General features: G+C 37.8%; 1 protein-coding gene across 3 annotated transcripts in view; it reads right to left on the bottom strand.

Moving 5' to 3' along the window:
• MAP3K20 (mitogen-activated protein kinase kinase kinase 20) overlaps nt 1-27,833 on the bottom strand; it is a 171,424-nt gene that overhangs the window by 40,268 nt on the left and 103,323 nt on the right. For 2 of the 3 annotated variants that reach the window (XM_070358513.1, XM_005887560.2), the window contains exons 9-11: nt 23,354-23,428; nt 16,383-16,489; nt 8,476-8,611 (exon numbers count right to left, since the gene is read on the bottom strand). In XM_070358513.1, the coding sequence (XP_070214614.1) occupies nt 8,476-8,611; nt 16,383-16,489; nt 23,354-23,428 (318 nt within the window). Of the gene's footprint in view, nt 1-12; nt 4,654-8,475; nt 8,612-16,382; nt 16,490-23,353; nt 23,429-27,833 lie in introns of those variants that run through there. The other variant, XM_070358521.1, reaches the window with a different exon arrangement.

The raw sequence follows: 27,833 nt of genomic DNA, 5'->3' as shown, positions 1-27,833 counted from the left end.
ATTTTTCTTTAAAAAAAAAAAAAAACGTTAAAGAAACATGTCCTTTTAAGTTAACCTGGCTACTTCGCAGAACTGTGATATTTTTCTTTTTTATTTATTGTGAAATCAGTGTAACAGGAGACTAACACCTTGCCCCTCTCTCTCAGTAAATTTAGCTGTTTCATAAAAACTTTCTACCAGCATTCTTCAGGGGAAAGAAACAATTTCCACAAGAAAGGATTTAAGATAAATGACATGAATTGACAAAATTCAGATTGCATAAGTAGTTGTAATTCTGAAAATGCATCTTTTGACTTGGGTAATTATGTTTATGGGAAAAAAATGAGATGTGGAACTCTACAACTGCCAGGTTTAGCTAAGTTTCTTGGTGAAGGAAGGGACAATGCCATGGGCTTTTTGTATTTAATTGTTTTATTGGGTGGGCCTGGCACATAGGATTGGGGCATTGGGCACTAAATATACTCCCAGACAACCAAAAATATACCCCAGCATCACCAAACACCATTTGCTGACAGTGCTGTCGTGGTTGAGAACCACTGAGATGGTGTCATCAAATCCTACATGATTAGCTTTATGAGTAAAGAACAAAAGATAAAAGAGTAGTTACATTTTTCAGTGGTATGGCTCTGATAATTACTATCACAATTTGGAGTTTCAACTCTAATTGTGAATCTTCATATTTCTCTCTCTTTTTTTTTTTCCAGTTGATTTCTATTGGAGTATAGTTGATTTATAATGCTGTGTTAGTTTCTGCTGTACAGTAAAGTGAATCAGTTATACATGTATCCATTCTTTTTCTAGAGTCTTTCCTTCTATATAGGTCATTATAGACTGTTGAGCAGAGTTCCCAGTGCTATACAGTAGGTTTTTATTAGTTACCTATTTTATATTCTGTTTCTTTAACTCAGATTCTCTTTATAAATGTACATTTTTGTAAGTCAAGTATTTGGAAATAATTCTAACACCAATAATTTACCATTTAAAAAACTGATCTGAAAGGTAAATTAAAAGCTGTATAATTAACATCTTCATTCGAAATGAAGATGACTAATGACTAATAAACATTTCTTTTTAAAATTAATAGGGCCAATAATAGAGTTTAAAGTCTTCTAAATCATCTTCATAGATTGAATGAGGTCACTTTAAGATTCTGTTTATATGATACAGATTGAAGGAATGTTCAAAACCCTAGAAAGGACACTGATTTGGAACAAAAAGTAAAGTAGCCAGTGCTATACAGTAATTATCTATAGTTCAGTGTTAGGTTAGAAGATTTCAAGCTTATCCCTGAGGGTATCAATTCTTCTATATCTGGAATCTTTGTAGTTTCTTGATGGTAGATTATTGAGCTATGACCATCTCTGGAATATTGATGAGGGAAATGGCACAGTTGAGAGATTAGAGAAGTATTTCCTGATTGATGGTAAACCTATGGCTGAGTTATTATCCTTCTCTTTTGGCCCTATTTGGCTGCTTTTATTAATGCAAGAAAATCTTATGTATAATCACAATAGATCTAATTGCTATACCTTTTAAAGGTGTAAATTTAAAAAGTCCATCCCATTCATTTCATACATTCTACATTTGTTGCTGGTTAGTCTCAAATGAGAGGCAAGGTCTACATTCCTACAGAGGTACAGAGATCCCCAAATCCACCCACAGAGATTCCATAATCAGTGAGGCCCTTCCTGACCCACTTGCAAGTCCGGAAAACTCCCTTATGAGTCGGCTCCTCCTCGTCTGCTGCATGTCCGTGTCCACTTAAATGTTTACTATACGATGCATTTGTTCTGTTTGTTGTCAGTCTGCACTCACCAGCATGTAAGCTGTATGAGGGCAAAGATTTTCATCAAGCCGTTCCCTAGAATGGCACGGGGCACAGAGGAGGGGCTCAAGACTATTGGTGGGATGGATGACTTTACCTTGGCCTGGAAGATGTGCAACAAGAGGCTTTGAACTACCTGGTCTCTGGCTGTCCTTCAGATTACATGGTCACAGAGCCCCAGGGCATGCTGGGAAGGCAAGAGCTGAAAACCATCCCCTCTGCTCCACTCCAGGATCTTCTGCTTGAGTGGCTTGGCTTGAATCCGGGAGGACTCCTCTATGTCTGAGTGCAGACAGGACGTCTATTTATGTTTGCACCTGTTCGTCACCAGCACTATATTGTGCTGTGTGGGTATATGGGTCTAAGTTTGCATAGACACAGGAAGTGTATCAGATTGGCTGTGTGGGACCCCATCTTCTAGGAAAAACATTTATGGCTTCTTTCTGTGTTTGCCTGGTCTATGGGTGGTAGCAGGGCCTAAAAACACCTCAGACTAGGGAAACCTTGCCACGTGCATGGTCTTCAAAGGGCGTCGGAGTGGATCGCTCACATAGCTTACATTCTAAAGATGTTTGCTTTATCTTTCCTGAAAGTTGTTCACTTTAACTTTCATCTTATCCTACTTAACAAACATTACTTGAAACTGATAGTTTCATTTTCCAGGTTACAGAGACCACTTATTTTCCAGTGTCTCTTCACTGACACAGCTAACAGTAGCTAACATTAGCCGACCACTTACCACGGGCTTGGTAAGTGCTTTATGTCTACCATTTCATTTAACCCTCACAACAATCCTTTGAAGTAGGTGTTATTATCATTCTCATGTTAAAGATGGGCAAACGGACACACAAGTTAAATAATTTGCCCAAGATTGCACTGTAATTTTTGAATCACAAGCTGATTCTAGATCCTTCTCTTTATCACTATTCTGTACTGAGTGGTCCACATTTCATACCCAGAACAGTGTATTAGTAATTCTTCTCCAAATAAAGCAAGCCTAGCATATTGATCATTTTATGACATTTTCCTACCCTTAATGGGGATTAGAAACATGTCATGCTTCAAATTCCAGGAGGCTTTTTATGATCAAATATACTTAGAAATAGTGTTAGATAATATCTATGATAATATCCTTTCTTAAATCTCCTATAAAAAGAACGATGCAAAGTTCCTTGGTTTGGTAGTCAAATGAATGGCACTACTTTCAAATTTAGACTGAAGAAAAGTCTTTGTTCTTTTGCCTTTCTGTATATGTGTGTGTGTGTGTGTGTGTGTATATATATATATATATATATATATATATATAACTACAAATTTTTTTTAGTTTTTTTTTTTTTTAAGTGTTTCATAGTTTAAACAAGCTTTGACAAATCTGTGATAACATTTTGAAAATATCTCTCTGGCTAGCTAGGTTTTCAGAGGAGCATCAACATTTACTTCTCTTTAAAACCAGCATAGCTGAGTCAGGGTTTTGTTTTTTTGTTTTTTTTTTAAAGACAGATCCGGAAGGTTATATCTGCTATAAAAGGATCCTTCATTCTGCACTTTTGACTAAGTAAGGAGAGCTTTTTATAATATTTAGTTCCCTCTTTAAAATATCTCTACATGCATTTAGAATCCAGGATTCTTATACCCCTCTGGAAAACAGACACATGTATACACCCCCTATGGCACCATAGTAACACTCACACTGTCTGGAAGTATCCCTTATCCTCTCTTTCTCTTTGTATAAAGTGTAAGCTAAGCCTTAGATGACAGTGTGTTGTTAAGAAGCTTCTAGGGCAAGTACCGGTATGAAAGTACCACATCTGATGTTGGTTTCAAATTAGAGTACTTCTGCAAACATACTATTGAGAACATCTCTTGGGTTTCACTCTCAGTATTCTTAGCACTTAGGTATTTCTGTAGAAGTACTTGTTACAACTTCCTTTCATCTCAATTTTTTTACTGTTGGATTTTGCAGTCACTATCAATTATTTCTGACAGTACTGTGTATTTCCATAAGGGAAAAAAATGTAGTATGCCACAAGAAAATCAAGTGTCAGAGGAGGATTAGGAGTTAAGAGTGATTGTCCAAAATGTAAGTTTTTTGAAGCAATTGAATAAATCAAATGAAATTATAAAGTATTCATTAAAAAAAAAGCCAGAATGTCATTAGTTAAAAAAATGCTATATTGCATATAAAATCACAAGTTTCTATAATCAGGCACCGCATATGCTGATTCATTGAACAGACCTTTTTGGCTTAATTCCCCACCCCCTTTTCCTGTAAGCAAAGACAAGTCAAAAGTAAAATTGTAAAGAAATGACAGTTACCTAAATGTGATATGCCTAAAAACGCAGTGTTTGGTTTTCTACCTCCTTACTGGGTTTTGTACAGACTGAGATAACACGTTTCTTTTGTTTTCCCGACATTTTCCGTTTCATTACTTTGCTTTCTGCTTTCATTCACTATTATTATCCATGTCATTATCCTCCTCATCACCGTCATCATCATCATCATCGTCACCTTCTGACAAGTCAAAATCACTGAACCCCAGGGCCATGTTGACCTTCTTCCCCCTTCTCTTAGATGTGGTTTTGGAAGAATTCTGCTTGGCTTGCATGTTTATCTGCATCCCAGAATGCAGCACAGCTCCTGCTTTGTTCATTGAGAAGATATCCCCAAAGCCCATCAGCATCATGGCCTGCAGACTTTGGTTCATGCCATGGCCCTCCCCGTTACTTGCTGCTGTGATCTGACATGACATCTCTGCACTGTTTGACTCCTCTGTCTTAGATTCAAAGTAAGACTCCTCAGACATTCTTGCAGCAAGAGGCAAGAGAAGCTATCACGAGGGAAGAAAGGACAGAAGTAAAAAGAGAAATTAGGACCAATTTATATCAAGGGAACAGATACCACAAAATTAATGGGTGCTGCACAGAAAGTAAATGATTAGTGAAATGAATGTAGGGGATTATTTGAGGATTTATTAATGGCAGGTTTGGCTGCGGCGTGTTTATCATGATTTATAAATGACAGAGTAGATCACATCAAAGTTTGCAAAGCACTACAGCAAGCCAAATTTTCAAATAGGGAGGAACGTGTAAGTTTTAAACCCTCATTTTGCAAAAACGAAGTAGTTTTTAGAATTTCTCTTAATTTTTCCCAAATTCATATGGAAAAAGTTAACTATTATATTAATGAAGAAATTAAGTAGAGATTAATCTTGAGTAATAAAAAACAAAACAAACAAGAAACTCTGTACCAAAGAAGAAAAGCTTAGAGGAAGCATAAAAACAGTTCAGTAGTCAATACAGTTCTAGGGGGATTTGGGTCATTAGCTATCTTTTTAGCTTGATTAAGTGTCTATGTACTAGAAAGCAGTCTAGAATTCTCTTTTCTCTATTATTTAATACAGGCAGATATATAATACTAGTTATCCAATTTATGAAATAATTCACTTATAAACAAATTTTAGATAATCTATGACATCTAAGTATAAACAAGTGTGTAAATATCTGAAAATTGGGAGGACAGGAAACTAGTATTAATTGAGATTGTCACCTTGGTCTCTGTCTCTACAAGTTTCCTTCTTTTAGCAGAATTTTTTTCTAGGAATTCTTCTCATAATGGACACAGACATTTTCAATCGTACATAATTATTTTAAACAGCCAACATACTTCCATAAATGTCATTCATACACATTCCAGGGGTAGAACTGTTAGGCTCAGAAAGAGTGACTGCCTCTTCTTTTGAGAAAGAAGCAAATTAAGACATATTTTTGATGCTGTGTAAATAAGGGTAAATTTACGATAAAGTACAAATAATCTAACTCTGGGATGATCTTAACATGCTGTAAGTAAAGGTACTTTTTAGGGCCAATTTCCTAATTTTTAAATTAAAGTTGGAATTGAATTCTATTAAAAAATTATCTTAACATCATTAGGAAAAGACCTCAATAGTTATTAGTTCAATAAGAACGTCACATAATTCAGCTAAAAATCAGCAGCTACATAGAATAAATTGTTTTAAATCCTTTAAGACCAGAAACAGGCTATTCCTTTCCTTGCAGTCAAATTTCCCAGCCTCTCAAATTTTTTTCAATTGTTACACGCTCTCAGGATCTCTTTGTTGCTTATCTACTTTATTATTTCATAGGTCCTTCCTCACATTATGTTAAGATCTCAAAAAATGCCTCTCAAATAAGTTTTATTTTTAAAAGAAGTACAATTTCTATACCAAGCTACAAGAATTGTTAAAAATAAACATTGTTTATATCTGTGTATGGAGAATCCATCTTCCCAAATATCTTTAACTAATGTTTTAATTTCAGGAAAGAGAAGACTGTTCTTCCTTGAAATAAATATAATAATACATTTTTTATGATGTTACTTAAATATCAAGTTATAAAATGAGGCTACACAGTCTTAGCTACTGAGTCTCCAGCCACTTCCTTTTAAAAAGGTTTATTTTATCCATCTCTCAGAAACCTCATTTAAAGTCAACTAGAAACTGATGTGAGGATGAAAGAAAAAACCTACTTATAAAATACGTGAGCACAAACCTTCTTTCCTTCAGAAATACCAGCTCCAAGCAAAAGAGACATTAAAAGCAAGTGTTGTACAGAAAGAAAACTTAGCCTCATAGGTTAAAAAAAAAAAAAGGGAGGAACTCTCATTGAGATTGTGCTGCACGCTGCCCATTGTTAGACGGCAGCCCTCAGAGCTGCTCCTTCACGGAAAGTTGTCTGCAGGTAAAACACAAGCATGCAGCCTACTGTGCACTCAGTGCTTCGTGATTTATTACACAGCGGCATTACTAATAGCAATAATGTGTGCAAGGCAGCCCATAATTTCTTAGCAAAACTAATGCCCGTAAACCAAAGAGAGATTCTAACGCATACTTTAAGCGGTCCTTTAAAGTTTTTTTTTTTCTTACAATGCTACATTTAGAAAGAGTCAAGCCATGCAGCGCTTTATAGCTTAAGATTTCAATGTACTTAAAAGCCCCCACAACTCTCTTCAGAAGGTGGCCATAATTTTTGCTTCTCATCAGTTCTGGGAGAAGTAATGTTCCCTTGCAGATCCTTAGCACAATGCTTTCTGAGTCTGCCAGTTCAACCCTAACAGGAAGCTTTCCTTAATTTCTTTCTTGAAAGCCAAGATAAAATTCACTGAATTTACAAAATGTGGTACTGTTTTAATACCACAAGACAGTTATGCATGACAAGTAAGTTTACTTGTTACACAGTTCCTTACTTTGGGATTCCCTGGATAACCAAAGTCATTTTTTAAAAAGCTAAATCTGATAATAAACATTTAATTTCACTGTAGTTTCCTTTTTTGGATATCAGGTTCTTTCTCCACATAAATCGGAAAAAGAGGCAAACTATTTTATTCTTTAGACACTGTTAAATACTTTGCAGTTGGGCACTGGCTGCTTAATGGAGATTAAGACTTTTAAAAATAGGAAAGTTTTTTGAAGATCACAAATCGAAGGACATTTAAGTATTTGGGGGGTATAATTGCCAAAGTAACTATCAAACATGAATTTAAAATATATAACAAGTGTACTTTTAATCATTATTTCTTGTGATCTTAAGGTGGACATATATCGCCCATTTAAAACCTTGGAAAAGCCAATGATAAATTTATACTTAATTCTTTAAATAATAAATTATTTAAAATAGGGATGCATGTTCTCCTTGTTTTCTAGAGTGACTTTTCTTATGTTTATTAGCTAGATGTACCTCTTCTTTTGTGAATTATGTACCTACAGTCTTTCCCCATGCTTCTGTTGGTCTCCTAGGTTTTTTTTTTTAAGTTATTTCTGTGAGCTCTCTATATTTCTGTCTTAAATGTTTAATTTTATGAATTTGTAGTTTGTTTTTATTTGAATGTCATATTTTTGCAATACAGAATTTTTATTTTTTAGTAATGAAAAAATAAAACAGGAAAGAATGGTGAAATTTGACTAGACTTTATCATGTCAACAAATAAGCTCAAGTTAAGTGTATAAACAATGAAGTTCTTAAGAATTTTTATCTTAATCCAAATACAAGATTTGGAAAAAACCAAGATATTTCTTGGCAGAGTAAATACTTGAAGCTTGTCCTGAGAGAACTATTTTCCCACTTTTTTGCTGCCCATGATCATGACCCTACATTGAGTAAGGAATAGTAATACTCGTCATTTATAGATCATTAAGTTAGCTTTTAGAAGGAAAACTGGTTAAGTTCTGACATATCAATGACTTTCTCGGACAGCTAACTGCCTTGGTGTAGTGTTTATGAATTACTGATAGACTCACTCTAAAGAGTTAATGCCTCGAGGCCCAGGCTCTGGGGACCTGATGGTGCAAAATACACTGCAGATGGTGCAAAAATACACTGAATTTTATTTTTGTAATTCTAACATACACTGACAGAGTAACAGTTCTCAGGGAAAGAGCCAGAAACAGGATAAGCTTTTCTTCTAAATGTCTGGAATTTTGTTAATGGAAAAGAGACAAGAAGCACCGCTCAAGTATAAATGCAGGTCCTTCCATTACAGGCATGAGGCAGCAAGTGAGGCGGCGGCAGGGGAGGTGGCGCCATGCTGCCATGCTCAGCCATCTCCTGAGCGGGGGAGGGGCGAGGTGTCAGCGAGCCCTGCGGGGAGCACTCACCGGGGTGTTGGACTGCTCTGTCAGCTTTTGCTCCCACATCTTTAGCCGTCTTTCTCGTTCTTTGAGCTCCTGCTCTTTAAAGCTGAGGTCACGTTCTAGTTTCTTCAGTCTCTCAAGAGTTGCTTCAATTTCACACCTGCAGGAGGACATGACTGGTTTAAATCTCAACTTTGCTCAAGAGGTGTTATGTGCTGAGGGGTCCACCACAATGCTTAATCAAAGGAAAAGGCTAAAACCTGTGCTGTGAAACCAAACAGTAAACAGCGAGGAGATCCACCCAGTGCATCCTAAAGGAAATCAACCCTGAATGTTCATGGGAAGGACTGATGCTGAAGCTGAGTTCCAATACTTGGGCCGGCTGATGCAAAAAGCCAACTCATTGGAAAAGACCCTGATGCTGGGAAAGACTGAGGGCAAGAGGAGAAGGGGGTGGCAGAGGAGGAGATGGTTGGATGGCATCACTGACTCAATGGACATGAGTTTGAGCAAACTCTGGGAAACAGTGAAGGACAAGGAAGCCTAGAGCGCTGAAGTTCACGGGGTCACAAAGAGTTGAACACGACTTAGTGACTAAACAACAACACACTAGCAAAGAATAGGACATCTTTCATATCCTTCAAAATCAACATATAAACTAGCTGGGAAACATAAGTTTGGAATATTTTCTCAAAGCAGTGAAGAACCACTGTCTGGGGCCTGAGCCATGGAACTGGTGTCCTGGTTTGGCCATTTAATAAATGCTCATGGTCCTCTGGCTCTACTGTATATCAGCTCATCTTATATTCATTACAGCCCCAAGGAACAGGTATTAATTTTGCATAGAGAGAGATGGGAAAATGACACTCTGGTTAGATGATCACTGTCACCTCACTAGTAAATTCACCTTAGCCTATTCACTGGCTGAGTAATGCCAGCAATCTACAGATTAACCTGACTCAGTTTCGTCAGCTGTATGGGGTGGTGGTTACCTTTTATCAGGACTCCCCAACCTGCCTGATCCTAATAATTGTCTGAGCAAAACATACCACATAACATAGATTCCTAAGACCCTTCCTCAGAGCTCATGACTGAGTAGGGCTGGGTAGGGCCTAGGAATTGCCATTATTTGATATGAGTGTGTTTTTACAATCAGGCAAGTGTGAGAAATCCTGGATCAGATGACTCTAAGGTTCATTTTAACTCTAATAATTTTAAAAGCAAGTTAGTTCCCTCCCAGACTCTATGGGCTGACCCACCTCACCACCTGGAACAATATGTCCAGTTATAGAAACCTGTCCTTGACACAAGTTAAAGCTGGTAAGATGGCTCAGTGTAAGTTTTTTCTCCTTCAGGGCTACTGTTGTGCTTAGGTCTAAACTTATGGAAGGTCTTCCCCGTGAGTTTCTGCAGACCTTGTGAGAAAAGCAGCAGTAATGAGAGACTGAGAGCAAGGAGGGACAGGGAGAGGGAGGAAAGGGGAGAGGGGGACGCAGAATGAGGAAGGGACTGGGAAGAGGGAGCTGCTGGGCCAAAAGCTGCTTCTAGGTGCCCTGAGACACACCTTTATGTCAGACTGTGGGATTTGGTCTGACAATTGAGGTCTTGACTACAGAAGTCTGAAGCTCCCAGATCAAAGTTAATAAGATGTATGCAGCCCAAGTCTGCCTTTTTATGTCCAGGGAGAATCAGAATAGATGAGAAGTAAATACATGAAAACAAAAAGGTGTGGCTATCAATTGACCAAATCCAACTCAGGGAACAGCTGCTGAAGTGGATCTGGACTTGGGTCACACATTTTACTTTCCAGGCTGTCTGCAGAGCACGGGACACCGGGAAAGTAAGTGTAAAAGCATCTGTTGTCAACCCTCTGTCCCTTTTAGTGGTGCCATCTGAAAGTTATAAAACCATGTAAGTCACATTAGAGTCCCTAAAGAAAGGCAGCAAATCGACAATCTTTCAGAATTATGACTGTATCATAAAATCCAAATTTTATTTTGTATTTCAGACATAATATTATGCCCATTCATAAATGTTTTTATTTTTCAAATGGAGGACTGAGAAAAAAAAAAAAAAAAAAAACTCAGTGTAGAAGATCTTAGGTTAAACTTAAGCAACAAAAAGGAAAGAAAGAATGAGCCATCTTCAGTAAATGAGAGGATGAGAAAGGCGGCGCAGAGCTGGGCACACAGGGCTCTGGGAGATGGCAGGGGCCTGGCTGCTGCCAGGAGGGCTGAGCTCACTGATGTCCTTTCTAAAGAGGGTAAAATGGCCAGCACATTTGATTTCACTTGTAAGTTAAGCCTAGGATTCATCTCAAGTTACAGTTCTGGGAGCCCACTCTGATTTTGAGCCCTTCTGGAAAACAGATCAACAGTTAAGTAAGCTACGTAAGCTGAGAGCTGCTGCAGAAAAACACTGAATAAGTAGGCCTCCTCAGTCTGTGTCTTCAGGGTCAGCTCCCATACACGGCTTTCCCAGAAACCCCAGGATCCTGACAGCAACGATCTTATGCCATAAGAGATGTAACCCTAATCCGGAGGGCAACACAAAACAGCTGCTCCTCTGGCTGTCCCCTCTGTTTTTCTTGATGTATTGTTTTGCATCAAATGCTTTGGTTGATGCACTTATATAATCTCTCTGTTCTGAAAATAAAGTTTGTATGTTTCAAGTTGATGGAAATTATGGTTTTTCTCTTAAACCGAATCCAACTAAGGTTGACTTCAACCAGTATCAGTTTTCCCTCTGTCAGAAACAGGCAATGAACTATAATTATCTTCTTTTAATAGAAACTTACTTTGAAATAAAAGATCAATTCATAAAAGCAGCTATATTATATACATTACAAGATAAATAGATACGTGCTGCGATTCATGGGGTCGCAAAGAGTCGGACATGACTGAGCGACTGAACTGAACTGAATTACGTTTAGTGTTATATATTAAATGATTAAAATCTTTGTGTTTTTTAAGAAAATATTTGGCTGTGCCAGATCTTAGTTGGGGCATGTGGGATCTAGTTCCCTCACCAGGGATGGAACCCAGGCCCCCTGCATTGGGAGCTCGGAGTCTTAGCAATTGGACCATCAAGGAAATCCCTGCATTTTGTTTTCATGAAGGTGTGCTAGAGTGAGTATTTTGATCACTGAGGAAGAGTGCAGGCACCAGAGTGTTTTGCTAAGAGACAGGGACCTGAACTGTCTACCAAGCACCACGGAGCTCATTCAGTGCAGGTGACCGCAGGCGTGCAGACAATCACACGGGGCAATGAGAACTGAAAACGTGACCAAGAGGACCACGCTTTCTGTCCTTATGTTGGTGGCCACTGTTGCTAATCATAGGAGGAGAAACAAGAGGAACATGTGATGAACAGGAAAGGCTCACTAGACACTAGATTTCTTTCCTATCATGTATTAGGTTAAAGGAAAGGGCATAGTTGATGTGGTTTTTAATAACCTAGTCTTAAAAAGAATTTTCAGAATAATCATTTAATTTTCTAAGACTCAATGTTTCAACTGGTTTAGGCGTAGAGGAAGCTCCATTAGCAAACAAGAATTTGCCAGAAACACCAGAGCAGGACAGGAGTCCAACTTCACTGAGACTCGTAACTTCCTACACATACTTTGGACCCTAGACGCACGGTTTCAGGCACCAAATAGAAGTCAGAGGAAGGAGAGGAGCAGTCCGTTGAAATGTCCAGGTGACCTGAAGAAACATTTTCTTCTTTTCAACCCTTGGCACACTGAGTGGGGTCGTTGTTTCCCCTTAGTCATCACCTAAGCCCATCATGCCCTGTGACGCTTCTCGTCGTTAAACGGGAATCAGTCAAGTGGACGCTGCACGCTAACGAGCTGGTGGCCTGACAATGGCCACAAGGGCGGGGACAGCACCACACAGTGTGACCATGGAGGCCCCTGGGGCCCGGCCCCCCGGCACCACACAGTGTGACCATGAAGGCCCCTGGGGCCCGGCCCCCCGGCACCACACAGTGTGACCATGCAGGCCCCTGGGGCCCGGCCCCCTGGTTTCCAGCACTGGTCCTGTCTCACATGCGTGACCTCAGGCGGGTTGCCCCACCTGTCCATGTCTTGGTTCTTGCACCTGTGATGTAAGTTAGGGTTGCTGTGTGGATTTAAAAAGATAATCCAAATGAAGTACAAGCATCGGGTTAAGAATGTAATAACAATAGCCGTGTTCATTATTGTTACTCATTAGTATTATTATTCCCCACGGTTTTAATCAATTGCCAAATTCAATGAAAATAGCTCTTCTGCCTCTTAAAGTGTAGTTTTGTGTTTCTGGTAAAGATATATATCCCTTCTCCAGCTCAGGATTAACGAGCTCCTGAAAGAGAGTCAATGAGGAAGCCCTCTGGGCAACTGTTTGCCTTTTATTAAAATACATTAATATATTACCAATTTTATTTCTCTCATCTTTTTAGCTTGAAGCATTAAAAAATATTTCTTATTCAACTAATCTAGGGTAATTGTAGAAAAAAAGATAATATTGAACTTTTTCTACTTTTTTCCATGTGCACATATATGTACATGTAAATATGTTTTTTATTTTAGAATAAATGAAATCATTCTGAACATACTGGACTATAGCATTGATTTTAAAATCATTTATCAGAACAGTCTTATGGACTCTGTGGGAGAGGGAGAGGGTGGGAAGATTTGGGAGAATGACATTGAAACATGTAAAATATCATGTAAGAAACGAGTTGCCAGTCCAGGTTCGATGCACGATACTGGATGCTTGGGGCTAGTGCACTGGGACGACCCAGAGGGATGGTGGGGGGAGGCAGGAGGGAGGAGGGTTCAGGATGGGGAACACATGTATACCTGTGGCCGATTCATTTTGATATTTGGCAAAACTAATACAATTATGTAAAGTTTTAAAATAAAATAAAATTAAAAAAAATAATAAAAATAAAAATCACTTCCCTAGCAAAAAAAAAAAAAATCATTTATCAGACCTGTATATAAAACTCAAGACTGTTTTATGTATGGAGCTATCATAATTTTTTAAGTCATAAAAACCACACACACAAAAACCCAAATCAATTTTGTTTCACTCGAAGCTCACTTCCAGTTTTACAGTTCTAAAGGCTGTGATAAACCCATGTCCACACATTCTCACTTATTTTCTTAGGAGAGGTGTCTGATCTATGCAGTCAAACTCTTCCAGAAAGGTATTTCTCCCCCAGCAAAGAGTGAGGAAGTTTACAACACCAGGTATTTCCTTGATATGAATTTTTGCCAATCTGATGAATAAATTGTGTTCCCTTTTATTTGGCTGCTACATGAGGTTGAATACTTTTCACATGTTTATCGACCCTTTTACTTCTTTTTTTGCGAAATGCCATTTCAGGTCCTTTAGTGTGATATTTTAATTAAAATGTTATTTTAAAGACAGAAGTGGTAGTTTTCCAAGTGTAATCTGGGGACTTATGAGAGCTTTTCAAAAGTTAGACTCATTTTCAGAATAACATTAAGGCATGATCTACCCTTCCACTCTCATTCTTACAAGTGTATTGACTTTTCCACATGCTTCCTGACATGGGGCAGCACCAGAAGCTGAATGCAGAAGCAGGATTAATTATTGCTTTTTTTCTCAGTTTTGATTTTGAATGTGGTAAATACTGACAGATGTAACTCATTCAAACAAAAGCCCTTTGGAGTCCTCAATGATTTTTTCAGAGTGTAATGGAGTCCTGAGACTAGAAACTTTTAGAACAACTGATATATCAACTAGGAAAAAAAGCTGTAACAGTATGGCATTTGTCTAGGAAATTTATTGATGGTGGGTATTGCTTTTGGTCTTATGGAGGTTTTGCATTTTAATACAGAAAACTTACCAACTTCTCCCCTATTTTCTGGTTGTGTTGACATACTTTAAAGGCTCCCTAGCTCATGGATATTAATAGTAGTATTAAAATCCTACTAATCCTTTGGCTAACAGATCAAACAGCAGTTCCTCAGGGAATACCTTTATTAAACCCTCAGACCAGATTAGATTTCACGGTTTTATAGTCTCAGACATCCAGCACTGTCCTGTCATAATATTTATCAAAATAGTAATGAAAAAGTTATTTGTATATTCATATTTAGTAATCTAATATTAAATTCCAAGTGCACTGTTACTCTTCTGCTCATCACCAGAGCCCCTACCTAAAGAACATCATTTCCCAGCAAAGGTTTAATGAGTATCTGAATGAATGAATGTAAGAAGCACATCTATCAAAGCAAACAAATCAACTTACATGTTTCTATCCTCTTGTGTAATATGGCGATGTCTTTTAATATTATTACTACAATGTTTGAGTGAACTCCAGGAGTTGGTGATGGACAGGGAGGCCTGGCGTGCTGCGATTCATGGGGTCGCAAAGAGTCGGACACGACTGAGTGACTGAACTGAACTGAACTATGGTATTTCCTTCTCCAAGTATTTGTTGAGCAACCGCAGTGTTCAAGACATGTTCTAGATACTGCAGTTACAGAGATGAACAGAAGAGATGATCTGACCCTCTTACATGTTAGCCAGCAAGACACGCCATTATTAAACAACAGACTGCAGAACTACTTATTAATTTCAATAGAGGGTATGAAGGAGACACTCTCAGGGCACATAAAGTGGAACCTCAGTGGGTCTGGGGTCAGGACACACTTGCTTGAAGGACAGCTGTTTTCATCTACTATCTGAAGCAATATGAATCAGAGCCAAGTTGGGTTTGGGCATCAGGGCTGGTATGCTGCTGAAATGGGATAAATTTTATACAGAAGAAACGGCATTTGAAAGGATTCTGTATGAGGGAGAAATAGACACGTGTTGAAGGACCAAAGCCAAAAATTAAAGGATAGAATGATACTCAAGATAAAGCAAGAGCACAGAGGGTGTCGTGAATCTTGTTTTTTGGCCTTTGTCCTAGAGTTATAGGAGCTCCTTATACTGATTTAAGGAAAGTGATCTGATTAGATGTGTGCTGATCTCTTACTGTAGGAAACAAATATTACTAACATGTTTTGTTAATTTTTTGAGCCCAGAACAAAGTCCGTCATACCTAGACTCTAGCAAACAGTATTACTTTTGTACTACTAAGTAAAAATTCATTTTAACTCACCGATCCTAGAGATTCTTCAAGAATAAAAAATAAAGAAGGTTATTGTAAAACACCAAACAGAAAGCCCAAAGAAATGTGCGATCACAGGACTAAACAACTCCGTCATTTTAAAGTGCCTGTAGTATTCATTTGCTACCGGCAGGTGGCGTGAGGCGTCATGTTACTACCCATAGCTATCAAGAGCAGGGGTGAGTTACTGAAATCTCTGCTGAGTCAGGGAGAAATAACGTCAGAGCCCAAACATGCTATTTATATTTGTACATCATGTGACCTGGCTCAAATGTCTCATCTCTGGCTTAGTTCTTCCCCTCACACAATACAGTTCTCCCATTACTAAGTTTGTTTACATTTGACAAAATGTAATAGGATTTATAACATTGAAAGTTTTATTTTAAAAGTGTTTTTACAGTCTCCCTACCTCTCCCATCAACAGAAAAAGTACTCTGCCTATTTCCAAGCAGACAGTATTTTTATTTCTCACTGCACAGAGGCCACAGTTTCCTAACAGCGAGTGTATACAGAAGGAATGTCTGCTAACTGCCTTTTGTCTCAGAAGATACTGCTTCAATATTCTTCCTAAATACTTAGATATATGATAAAGCAACATGCTTAGAGGAACACTGCTTACATATGAGAGGGAGAGCTTATTCAATCTCCAAAATTTTTTAACAGAAAAAAACACACAAAAAAGCCCCAATTTCTAAGAGATTGGGACTGTCATCAAGTTCCCAGGTTCTCTTCGTGTCCGAAGCTAGTCACCCACAATCCCTTGAAGCCAGATGATGTAAACTGGGGTGGGAGGCACCTACCTCCATTCTGCTTTGTTGTGCAGGAATGAATTACACTGGTCAGAAAGCTTCGAATCGAGTGACATGGACTCCAGGATTGAAATGATTTGCTTGAAAGAAGGCCGTTTCTGAAGAAGAAAAAAATAATCACTTGTTGGGACTTAGGAAAGTAGATCTTTAAGAGAAATATCCACAAGCATAGTAATAAGGTCAAATCACCATAACAAAATAAGATACGATGTAATATCCTGATTTTGTTCTTTCACAACTGTCAGACTGCATAGGAACCATACTTATTTTCAATCAATTATTCATAATAGGCTCAGATGTCATTTTTCTATTGTGTTGTCTAAGATTGGAATGATTACATTATTTTTCCAGGTAAGGAAAGTACGAATTAGTTCTCTTTGGGGTATGTTTAAAGACTCCTGAAAGGAAACAGTTAAGTCTTTTAAAAAATCATCTACGTGATAAAGCAAGCATAGTAAAAGTTAATGGTAGGGTCTGGGTGATAGGGGTCTTCCTAGGTGGTGCTGGTGGTAAAGAACGTGTCTGCCAATGCAGGAGACATAGAAACATGGGTTTGATCCCTGGGTCAGGAAGATCCCCTGGAGGAGGGCATGGGACCACACTCCAGTATTCTTGCCTGGAGAATCCCATGGACAGAGGAGCCTGGTGGGCTACAGTCCATACTGTCGCAGAGTCGGACACGAATGAAACGACTTGGCATGCACGCATGCACACAGGGTGATGGGTATACCAGTGCTCACTGCAAAATTCTTTCAACTTTTCCGTATGTTTGAAAAATTTTATAATAAACTGTTGGAGGAAAATTACTTATCAATCTAGCAGAACTTATACAATTTCTTTTTTTTTTTTTTCTTTAATATTGTTTGAATATTTTTTTCTCTTTTTTCTCTTTTTTTTTTTTTAATTTTAATTAATTTTATTTTATTTTCAAACTCCACATAATTGTATTAGCTTTGCCAAACATCAAAATGAATCCACCACAGGTATACATGTGTTCCCCATCCTGAACCCTCCTCCCTCCCTCCCTCCCCATACCATCCCTCTGGGTCGTCCCAGTGCACTAGCCCCAAGCATCCAGTATCGCATTGAACCTGGACTGGCATCTCGTTTCATACATGATATTTTACATGTTTCAATGCCATTCTCCCAATTCTTCCCACCCTCTCCCTCTCCCACAAAGTCCATAAGACTGTTTTATACGTCAGTGTCTCTTTTGCTGTCTCGTATACAGGGTTATCGTTACCATCTTTCTAAATTCCATATATATGCGTTAGTATACTGTATTGGTGTTTTTCCTTCTGGCTTACTTCACTCTGTATAATAGGCTCCAGTTTCATCCACCTCATTAGAACTGATTCAAATGTATTCTTTTTAATGGCTGAGTAATACTCCATTGTGTATATGTACCACAGCTTTCTTATCCATTCATCTGCTGATGGACATCTAGGTTGCTTCCATGACCTGGCTATTATAAACAGTGCTGCGATGAACATTGGGGTACACGTGTCTCTTTCCCTTCTGGTTTCCTCAGTGTGTATGCCCAGCAGTGGGATTGCTGGATCATAAGGCAGTTCTATTTCCAGTTTTTTAAGGAATCTCCACACTGTTCTCCATAGTGGCTTATACAATTTCCTAAACCAGTTGCTCAGAGAAAAAACTCCCCAATTTTAAAGCCATCATAACTTCACTGTTCTCAATGGTTATTCCACAATATAACTAGCTTTGGTGCTGGGAAACTCTCAGGTACTGTTTACCAGAAATTGAAAAAGCAGTGGTTAGGTGTATTTCTTTAGCTAGCAAAAACTACCCTAGTCTATCTCTTTAGACTCTAGCCAAGGTGGAGACAAAAGGTTAAAGCAAAAGCGGGGAAAGATAATAAAAGGGTGATGCACATTCTCTCTTCATCACGCCTCATAATTATACCATTTCTGAACAAATTACAGTTGCAGCAATTAAAACATGCATTTTAATTTAGGAGCACAAAAACAAGAAGAAAGAACGTTGAGGTGGCTTGCTCTTAGGACTTGAGTGTTTCCTACATTAAGCAAGGTAATTTTTTCTTAGGAATATAAAACTGGAATATTTATTCTGAGTTCTGCCATTATTGTCCTCTTTCAAGGGGTGTGTGTGTGTGTGTGTGTGTTTAAAAAAAGGGTGTAGGTAGCCTAATGTCACTGATGGTACATTAAGCCTTGTAATAAGCAAAAAGTGCCTTAAGTTGGAAATTTGAAAAAATTACATTTGTCTTCTTTGAATGTGTTTCCATTTTAATTTCTCCATCCATGTGTCAGGTAGCAACAGGAAAAATGTTTTGTTTGTACAGGAGCTAATTATATAATACATATAGGATTTTCATTTTTCATGGAAAAGAAGCAGGAGGAGCTGACAAATTTTCAAAGAATAATATTTTTCCCTACACTTAATCATTCTTGAGACAAGGTAAAACATTTTTTGTAATTGGATGGCAAGTAACCCTGGAAAAATCTTTATTTCATATTTAGAATATGCTCCCAGATGGAAATTATCAAAGTGAACATTCAGAACATAGCAGCAATGTAGAATCATATGTTAATATTTCATGAGTATTTTGATCACAGAATACAACATGTGGTCTAGGATCTTCCTCCAAAGGGGCTTAGCTTCCTTTTATGTATTATGTAGGCTCTGCCTACTTAAAAAGGCACAACCAGAACCATTTATTAAGCATCTGTATACATTATTTGTTATCTTCATATTATAGATAAGGAAGATCAGTCTCAGAAAAATATGAATTTCCCAGTATCACACAGGTAGCAAGTTACAGAACCAGGGTCTATTCTCTTAAAACCTTCAAAATATTTTATCACATGAGAGTAAGATATTACTTCCTATCAAACTTGGAGCTTTAACTATTGCTTTGTCCTTTTTTAGAAATGTCATTTTAGAACTTGAACTAATATCCACCTTTACTTCCTTCTTTTCTTAAAAAAAAAAAAAAAGGTTTTTTTTGAGCATCTGATCAAAGCCATTGGAATGACCCAACATTTATCTAATACAGGAGCAGTTTTTTCTCTTGTACACGTCTACCTCCTTGTTGCAAAAGAACATATTTCTACAGGTGAACTGAACATTTTAATCTGTCTTAATACTCTAGAATCTAAGGACTGAAAATAAAAATAATTAAAATATATTTTTACCAACTACTGCTGTATCTATGTGCATAGGACTGGGACCAACTTCTGTTTGAATTGCTATATACTTCTAGCCAGAGAAGAGCTCCCCTGGTGGCTCAGATGGTAGAGTCTGCCTGAAGTGCAGGAGACCTGAGTTCAATCTCTGGGTTGGGAAGATCTCCTGGAAAAGGAAATTGCAACCCACTCCAGTATTCTTGCCTGGAGAATTTCATGGACGGAAGAGCCTGGCAAGCCCCAGTTCATGGGGTCGCAAAGAGTCAGACACGATTGAACGACTAATCCTTCCTTCCTTCTAGCCAGAAAACTAAAACATGGCCTCTCAGGAAATAAACCTTGGTCTGGCTGTTTTAGTCAACAACAAATTGTACATCTACTTGCTAAATTTACAGGATATGCTATAGGGAAACAAAGAAAAAGTAACTCTATTTCCTCGTGGAGCCTTCAATCCATTTAGGAAGACAAGATGCTTTTTAAAATGCAACAGCACAAAATGAGGCAGTAGCCCAGACTGTGGTTCAGGAAAAGGAGTACTTAGTATGGGCAGGGGAAACAATAACTGGGGAAGGCTTGATGATGAAGTAATCAGGAGGGGAAAGAAAAGAAGGAAAAGAACATGTTTCAGGAATAAAGAAGGTGTGTAAGGTATGTCTAGAGGAGAGAGCAATGACTTAGAAATGTGAGCTGGAGGCATAATCAAATCAAATATAGAGGGCATATATGTTAGTTGTATTAGAATAAAATGCCATGAATTTAGGAAACAAAAAAAAACTGATCTAAACTTTATTCATACTTCACAGTGCTAGAAGACAAGACTCCTCTGATATTAAAGAAGTGTCAGCTTGCTGCTGCTGCTGCTAAGTCGCTTCAGTCGTGTCCGACTCTGTGCAACCCCATAGATGGCAGCCCACCAGGCTCCCCCATCCCTGGGATTCTCCAGGCAAGAACACTGGAGTGGGTTGCCATTTCCTTCTCCAATGTATGAAAGTGAAAAGTGAAAGTGAAGTCGCTCAGTCGTGTCCGACTCTTAGCGACCCCATGGACGGCAGCCCACCAGGCTCCTCCATCCATGGGATTTTCCAATCAAGAGTACTGCAGTGGGGTGCCATTGCCTTCTCTGAAGCGTCAGCTTACTACCTGTTAAAAAGATATGCCAAAAAAAAAAAAAAAAAAAAAAAAAAAAAAAGATATGCCAGCTTCATGGCATCAACTCTGGACCTAATGTCCTTATTGTGTAGGTGTTTACACTATCATTTAATTAATATACCATAAATGTATATTCTTAGAATTTTAATTAATATAGTACAGAGTCACAGATTAAGAAATTAAAAACCTGCTTTGTATACTGAAATATAATTACAGTTACAGTGATCTAGTTGCATTCATCTAATTTAGCACTAATAATTTCGAGTGAAATTTCTATTTGAGTATCAGAGAGAAAGGGCTTTCCTGATAGCTAAGTTGCTAAAGAATCCACCTGCAATGCAGGAGACCCCAGATCGATTCCTGGGTCAGGAAGATCCCCTGGAGAAGAGATAAGCTACCTATTCCAGTATTCTTGGGCTTTCCTGGTGGCTCAGCTGGTAAAGAATCCACCTGTGATGCGGGAGACCTGTGTTTGATCCCTGGGTTGGGAAGATCCCCTGGAGAAGGAAAAGGCTGCCCACTCCAGTATTCTGGCCTGGAGAATTCCATGGACTGTATAGTATAGTCCATGGGGTTGCAAAGAGTCAGGTACAACTGAGCGACTTCCACTTTCGCATTAGAGAGAAAAATACTACCAAAATGACTAAATATGCCACAATGGATATGTAAGTGGTAGCATATGAAAAGATTGTATTTTAATCATATAAAATAAATATTCTACAGAAATCTTGCAAATAGCCAATTATAATTTCCACTAGATTAGTTGCAAAGTGCAGGCATTTCTCTTCATGCTTAAAAAGCCCCACATTCTGCAAAATCATACACTAAAGTAGGGCCCACAGAGAGCAAGACAGACCATTCAAAACCTATCAACTTTGTCAAAAAAATTCATAAAACAATAGTAATCCTAAACAAAAGTACTAAACAGTTTAAAATTTTTTTAATTTTTTTAAAAAAAATACTAAGTAAATACAGGACTCTAAAAAGGGTGAAGGTCATTTGATGAACAGGAGCTGGTTTATCAGGGCAAAGGTGAAATGCACAAGGCTGGGCAGAAGGGGTGTCTTGGTTCTGTGTCCGTTGCTGCACTACTGGCCTCACTGATGTGCTCGGAGTTCAGTTGTTCTCACTTGTGGAATGGAACAGTGTGCTTTACTTATGGTTCACCCTGAATTGTGTGATACTAACACGATTCCCATACTCACCAAGTGTTTCTGAGTTATTTTGCCTAGACAAACCACAGCTTTCCGTATCCATGGATTCAATCAGCCAGAGTTCAAGTTGGTTGTTGAATGTGAGGAAGTGTAACCACAGTTGGGGTAAAGGGAAGGGTCGCGACTGAATCACCCCTGATATATAAGGGACTTGAGCATCCATGGATTCTAGGGGGGTCCTGAAACCTCCCCTGAGGAGATGAAGGGAATGGCTGTGTACATTATTCATTCTTCTTGAAAGTCATATAGGGACTGGGTTTAAATTAAGGAAGAAATTCCATTCTCGTCTTTTTTTTTTTTCCTTTCTAGATCTATCTTTAAAAGGTCAGTTTGTGATACACTTATTTCCATGAAGGACTGCAGAAATTTGAACTTTAAAATTGTAGTTCTTTTCTCGAGTCTCTCTCTCTTATTCTGATATTTCATCTGTGAGGATCTTTTTTTATTTTAGAATTTTTTATTACAGCAAATTCCAAACATACACCAAAGTAGAAAGAACACCCTCCATATACTTATCACTCCAAAACCATCACGGCCCATCCGATTTAATCTATACCATCATTCATTTCCCTTCCCTGTATTTTGAAGCAAATCCAAGACTCGCCTATCATTTTATCTATAAACACTTCCGTATGTATGTGACAGTCTTTTAAACCAGTCTTTGCGGGGAAGGGAAATGGGCCATTTGTGCTTGAATGTGATAACCACATGAAAGCCTCAATTTTGGAATTTCTCTAACTCTATTGTGATAGCTTAAAAAAAATCACTGAAACTCCACAGGGAGAGTGTATGGAGCTTCTCTAGAAGCGCTACTTTTGCCTGGTCTTTGGTTAGAAAGGCAGTGTGGTGGTCAGGCTCTGCAGCGCAATGGATGGTGCATTGGACTTCTAGTAGAGGCAATGTGGTGGGGGGGTTAAGTGCAGGGACTCGCGTCAGTCAGCTTGGGCGCAGCCTCCAGCTCCAGCACTTACAGGCTGGGTGGCCTTGACCTCACCTCTTAACCGTGCCTTGGTTCTTCATGTGTAAAATGAGGACAATAACAATACCCAGTTCACAGAGATATTCTGAGAAATAAAGCAGTTGATAGAGTGTTCAGAACAGTGCCTGGCTTATAATAAGCATGGTGTGCTAGTATTTATATGATGTGAAGGTGCAAGACTTATTACTGAAGATTAAAAACAAGGAACAAAATTCTTTTTTACTGACTCAAGAATGCTGGAGTGCTGTAAGAAAGAGCCAGTAATGAGATTTTAGGTTTCATGCCAAGCAAATGTCAGCAGAAAGCCTTCACAGTCAATCTGGGGCTCAAAGGAGCAGCAACCTTGTTTTGCTCTGTAATGAATTTGATTATCCCATGTTTTAAAAGCTCAAAGCCAGACAAACAAGAGAGATTTCAGAACAACAATAACAACAAATATATATATATATATACCTTGGCATCAGCTTCCCAACACTGATGTAACAGTTCAGCAAAACTCCTGGGGCAACTGCTTGGAATGGTTAATCTCTATAAGAGAGAAAGAAAAAATAAGCCAAAACAAAACAAAATACAGGCATTTGCTCATTAAAGGAAGGAAATACTAATTGGAAGATATGAAAGAATTAATTTAATAGCATAAACAAGACATGAAATTTAAAACGTCCGTTGATTAATATGTGACTGGAGAGAACTTATGTTTAGATTCATAGTATCTAATCTCTAATGACACTTTACCTTTTCCTCCAAAGAGGAATCATAGTGGATGAAGAAATCAGGCTCAGAACAACAAATGCAGCAAAATATAGAATCTGGTCAAAAGAAACTACAGTAAGAGAGGAGCAAGTTGGAACTTCAGTTCAGTTCAGTTCAGTCGCTCAGTTGTGTCCGACTCTTTGTGACTCCATGAATCGCAGCACGCCAGGCCTCCCTGTCCATCATCATCTCTTGGAGTTCACCCAGACTCATGTCCATCGAGTCAGTGATGCCATCCAGCCATCTCATCCTCTGTCGTCCCCTTTTCCTCCTGCCCTCAATCCCTCCCAGCATTAGTCTTTTCCAATGAGTCAACTCTTCGCATGAGGTGGCCAAAGTACTGGAGTTTCAGCTTTAGCATCATTCCTTCCAAAGAAATCCCAGGGCTGATCTCCTTCAGAATGGACTGGTTGGATCTCCTTGCAGTCCAAGGGATTCTCAAGTCTTCTCCAACAGCACAGTTCAAAAGCATCAATTCTTCGGCGCTCAGCCTTCTTCACAGTCCAACTCTCGCGTCCATACATGACTGCTAGAAAAACCATAGCCTTGACTAGACGGACCTTTGTTGGCAAAGTAATGTCTCTGCTTTTCAATATGCTAACTTACATAAACCTAAACCATGAACCTATCACTGTATTTTTATAGGTGACTATGAAAATTGCAAATAGGCCAGGTAACTAGGAAACCAGTTCAGCTTTGGCAATAGGTGTACAACTTCTGAAAACGTGAGCACAGAGATAATTTTATAGAAGTATTTTCTCAGTGGCAAATGAGACACTCTGAATGGATGATTCATCATGTCTTAGTTTTGGCCAAACTCATAAAATATAAGGACTTGATAGAACAAAGAATATAATGTGAAGACTAGTCTTTTTCTAACATTCTAGAGCAGTGGTTCTCATAGAACATGTAATTCTCCCAGAGGCAGTTTACAAATCTACAGAGACATTTTTGTTTTAAAGTCTGGAGGGTTGTACCTAGAGCAGGTCAAGAATGCTGACCATCTTTCAATATATCATAAAGCCTGATTAAAAATTCTCCTGCATTCCACCAAACTTCAAATGCCCCACGTACATTCATGTAAGACAAGAAAACGATGAGCTTTATACTTTTCTGAGCTTAGACTCTACCTTTGATTTCTAAGTAGAGTATTTTTTGAATATTTTAAAAATACTCTGAACTTTCTTTGAATGCAACTACTAAATGAAATAAATCAAGGGTAGATTGATTTTTGCATTATTTATAACCTTAGCATAATATTGGGAAAATCTTGCCTACAATATAGTGCTGCTCATGGTACTGGCATCATTAATACTCACAATAACCCATCTTTATTCTGCATTTGTAGCTGCTGAATTCTATTTATTTGTAGGTGCAGGCATCTAAAAGTGTTCCATTATCACCTCCACTGTCATCATGCCTGAGCATTTATACACTGCAATACATATGTATTTCTTCCTTATATTACATTTAGAGTATTATGTTGACTTAAAATACAATGTGTTTAGTAGGCTGTATTACCACTGAATTTCCTTTCAGGGATAAAGAGGGAGCATTAAATAATTGTTATAAACAGAGTATTGAGTATGAAGGGGACTTCTCAGATCACTCAGTGGTAAAGAATCTGCCTGCCAATGCAGGAGACATGAGACTGGGGTTCGATCCCTGGGTCGGGAAGAACTCCTGGAGGAGGAAATGGCAACTCACTCTAGTATTCTTGCTTGGAGAATCCCATGGATGAAGGAGCCTGGTGGGCTACAGTCATGGGCTCACAACGAGTTGAACACAACTGAGTGACTGAGCATGCACTCACGGGTGTGACAGAGCTGAGAACCTCTGTAGTAGGAAGATTTTTTCTGCAATGTTTGCCAAGAAGTTTTGCAGATAAAAAACTTAAAACAATTTCATCAGATTTGGAGGAGGCTACATATAAAACTAGAAAAATAGTTGTCTTGCCAAGAAAACAGACAATCTGGAATTAAAATCAGAGAACCAAAATAAATAAAACTTTAAAGCAAAGCTAAAAAAAAAAAAGGAACTCTGCAAGTTAGAGACTACACTAAGCATTTTTAAACCTCTGGTTTTGTGCTTTCATAGACTAGAGTAAGATGTTGTAAACGACACTATTATTTTACTGTAATGAGAACTGGAAACCTTTTCATGAAAGTAAAGAAAATCAAGAGTTTACTAAAAAAAAAAGGTAAGATCGTTGGGGTAGCAACTAATATAAACAGACAGTGACTGCAATTATGTGACTGAACACACATCATGTGTAATGAAAAACAAGTTTTCCTAACAGGTAACATTTTCAACGTAACTTCAGCACATTTTCCAAGAACTGAAATGTGAACTGGCTGAATATAGGTGTTGATCTTCTCACACTGACAAACTTTTTAGATGCCATATGTGAGACATTACAAAAGGAGACATAATTATTTAAAATTATCTGACATGGTCAAATATCAGTTAGATCGAGACTCAGACACTATGTAAGGGATTATTTTGGTGCACTAAAAAGTACTTTAAAAGAGAATCTAAAATATTTAAGTGTGATTACATAACTGTGGGTATTTTGTTAAAACATCCTGAAACAACCAGATATTAACACCAGGTTTGCAAGACTACTTAAAACTTAAATATTGAAAAATAAAAGTTTCAAACTGAAAATGAAAATAATTCCCAATCACTAAATTAGGCATGACATTTTTATTAAAGATTATATTCTTCTTTTTTGCACTATTTTCTACATAAGATATAATAATTATTTTTTAAGTCAAGTTTATTACCTTTTTCTAAAGTGTAGTCAAGAAAAATGGATTAAGTTTTTGAGGATTTCCATGTTAATAAAGAATAGCTGTTTTGCTACTTAGAATAAAACACATTTATGTACTTGAAAAGATGGAGTTATATTGCTAGGACATTCTGAATGACTACTAATTGAGTTTTATGGAAAGTCCAATGGCATACAGACATACCTGTAAGATTTAAAAATTAGTAATACTCTCTTAACTTCATGTCTTCTATAATGGTTCATTGTTTGCTTTGTAAAGTTTAACAGCATTTTGTGGATTATAGCTTCAGTAGAATTTAATAATAGAAAAAGTTATTGTTTGAAGACCTTATTTCATTATTAGGGGTTTGGAATCAAAGGCCTTCAGATAGATTTTTTAGAAAGTATTGATCTTCCTATAGATGCAAAAAGCAATCCTAAATGGTGAAAACAAATAAGCTCTAGAGTCTAGTTAAGAGTAATGTATCAGTGTCAAGTTTCTGGTTCTGATATTATATATACTGATATTATATATTCTGATATTATATATATATATATCTATGTCTCACGAGTGGGAGAAGCAGAGTGAAGGGTACACAGAATTCTTTGTAATATTTTTGCAACTTCCAATGAGTCTAGAATGACTAGCTTACATTTAAAATATCTCCCTAAAAGTTTAAACGTGTCATTCTTTATTTAAATGAGGCCTTTGAAAAACAATTACAGCTTTCTCTTTTCAACTCAATAACCCAAGGTATTTCAGAGCAAAAATAAATAAAATAATTAGAAATTGAAGGGATTTTTAGAAATTATATTTAAGTCAAAGTCTCAATTTTATTATAAAATAAATCCTTGGGAATTATTTTAATTGCTATCTCAACAGAATTTGTTTTGATAATAAGGGCCACTATTTATGAGGTGAAATGAAGACATCTTCTTGAATGATGATAATGGAAACTACATTTGAACTTAATTTCCCTATTTCTGATAAATGAAGTGTGCAGAATGAGAATGGATAAATACCCCTGTAGCACCCAATCTGCATTTGGTTCACTAGAAAGTTGAGAAAATATATTTCACCATGTGGGTTTCTTTCAACTGACTATTATATTTAATAAATACAATAGGGGAGGCATTTGAATAGTCTCCATCTGTTATTAGCTGATCATCAGATCACCCCATGGATAAAACAGTACAGTCTAGGGGATTCCCTAGAGACAAACAGGGAGATGGCCTCCTCTTGTACCCATTGAGGAGGTCCTGAAAGCTATTTATGGGGGATTCTCAAGCCTCAAGTCAACTACTCAAAGGCAGCTTCTAAATTCATTTTTTTCATCAGCTTTAAAAATCCTTGATGGATACTCCAATATTTTCAAAGGGCTTTAGATTCACAGCTATTCTGCCCTCCTT

Source organism: Bos mutus, chromosome 2, assembly GCF_027580195.1.
Source record: "Bos mutus isolate GX-2022 chromosome 2, NWIPB_WYAK_1.1, whole genome shotgun sequence".
Classification (NCBI taxonomy): domain Eukaryota; kingdom Metazoa; phylum Chordata; class Mammalia; order Artiodactyla; family Bovidae; genus Bos; species Bos mutus.
Note: the sequence above shows the minus strand (reverse complement) of the source record. Positions and strands in the feature narration are given on the sequence as shown.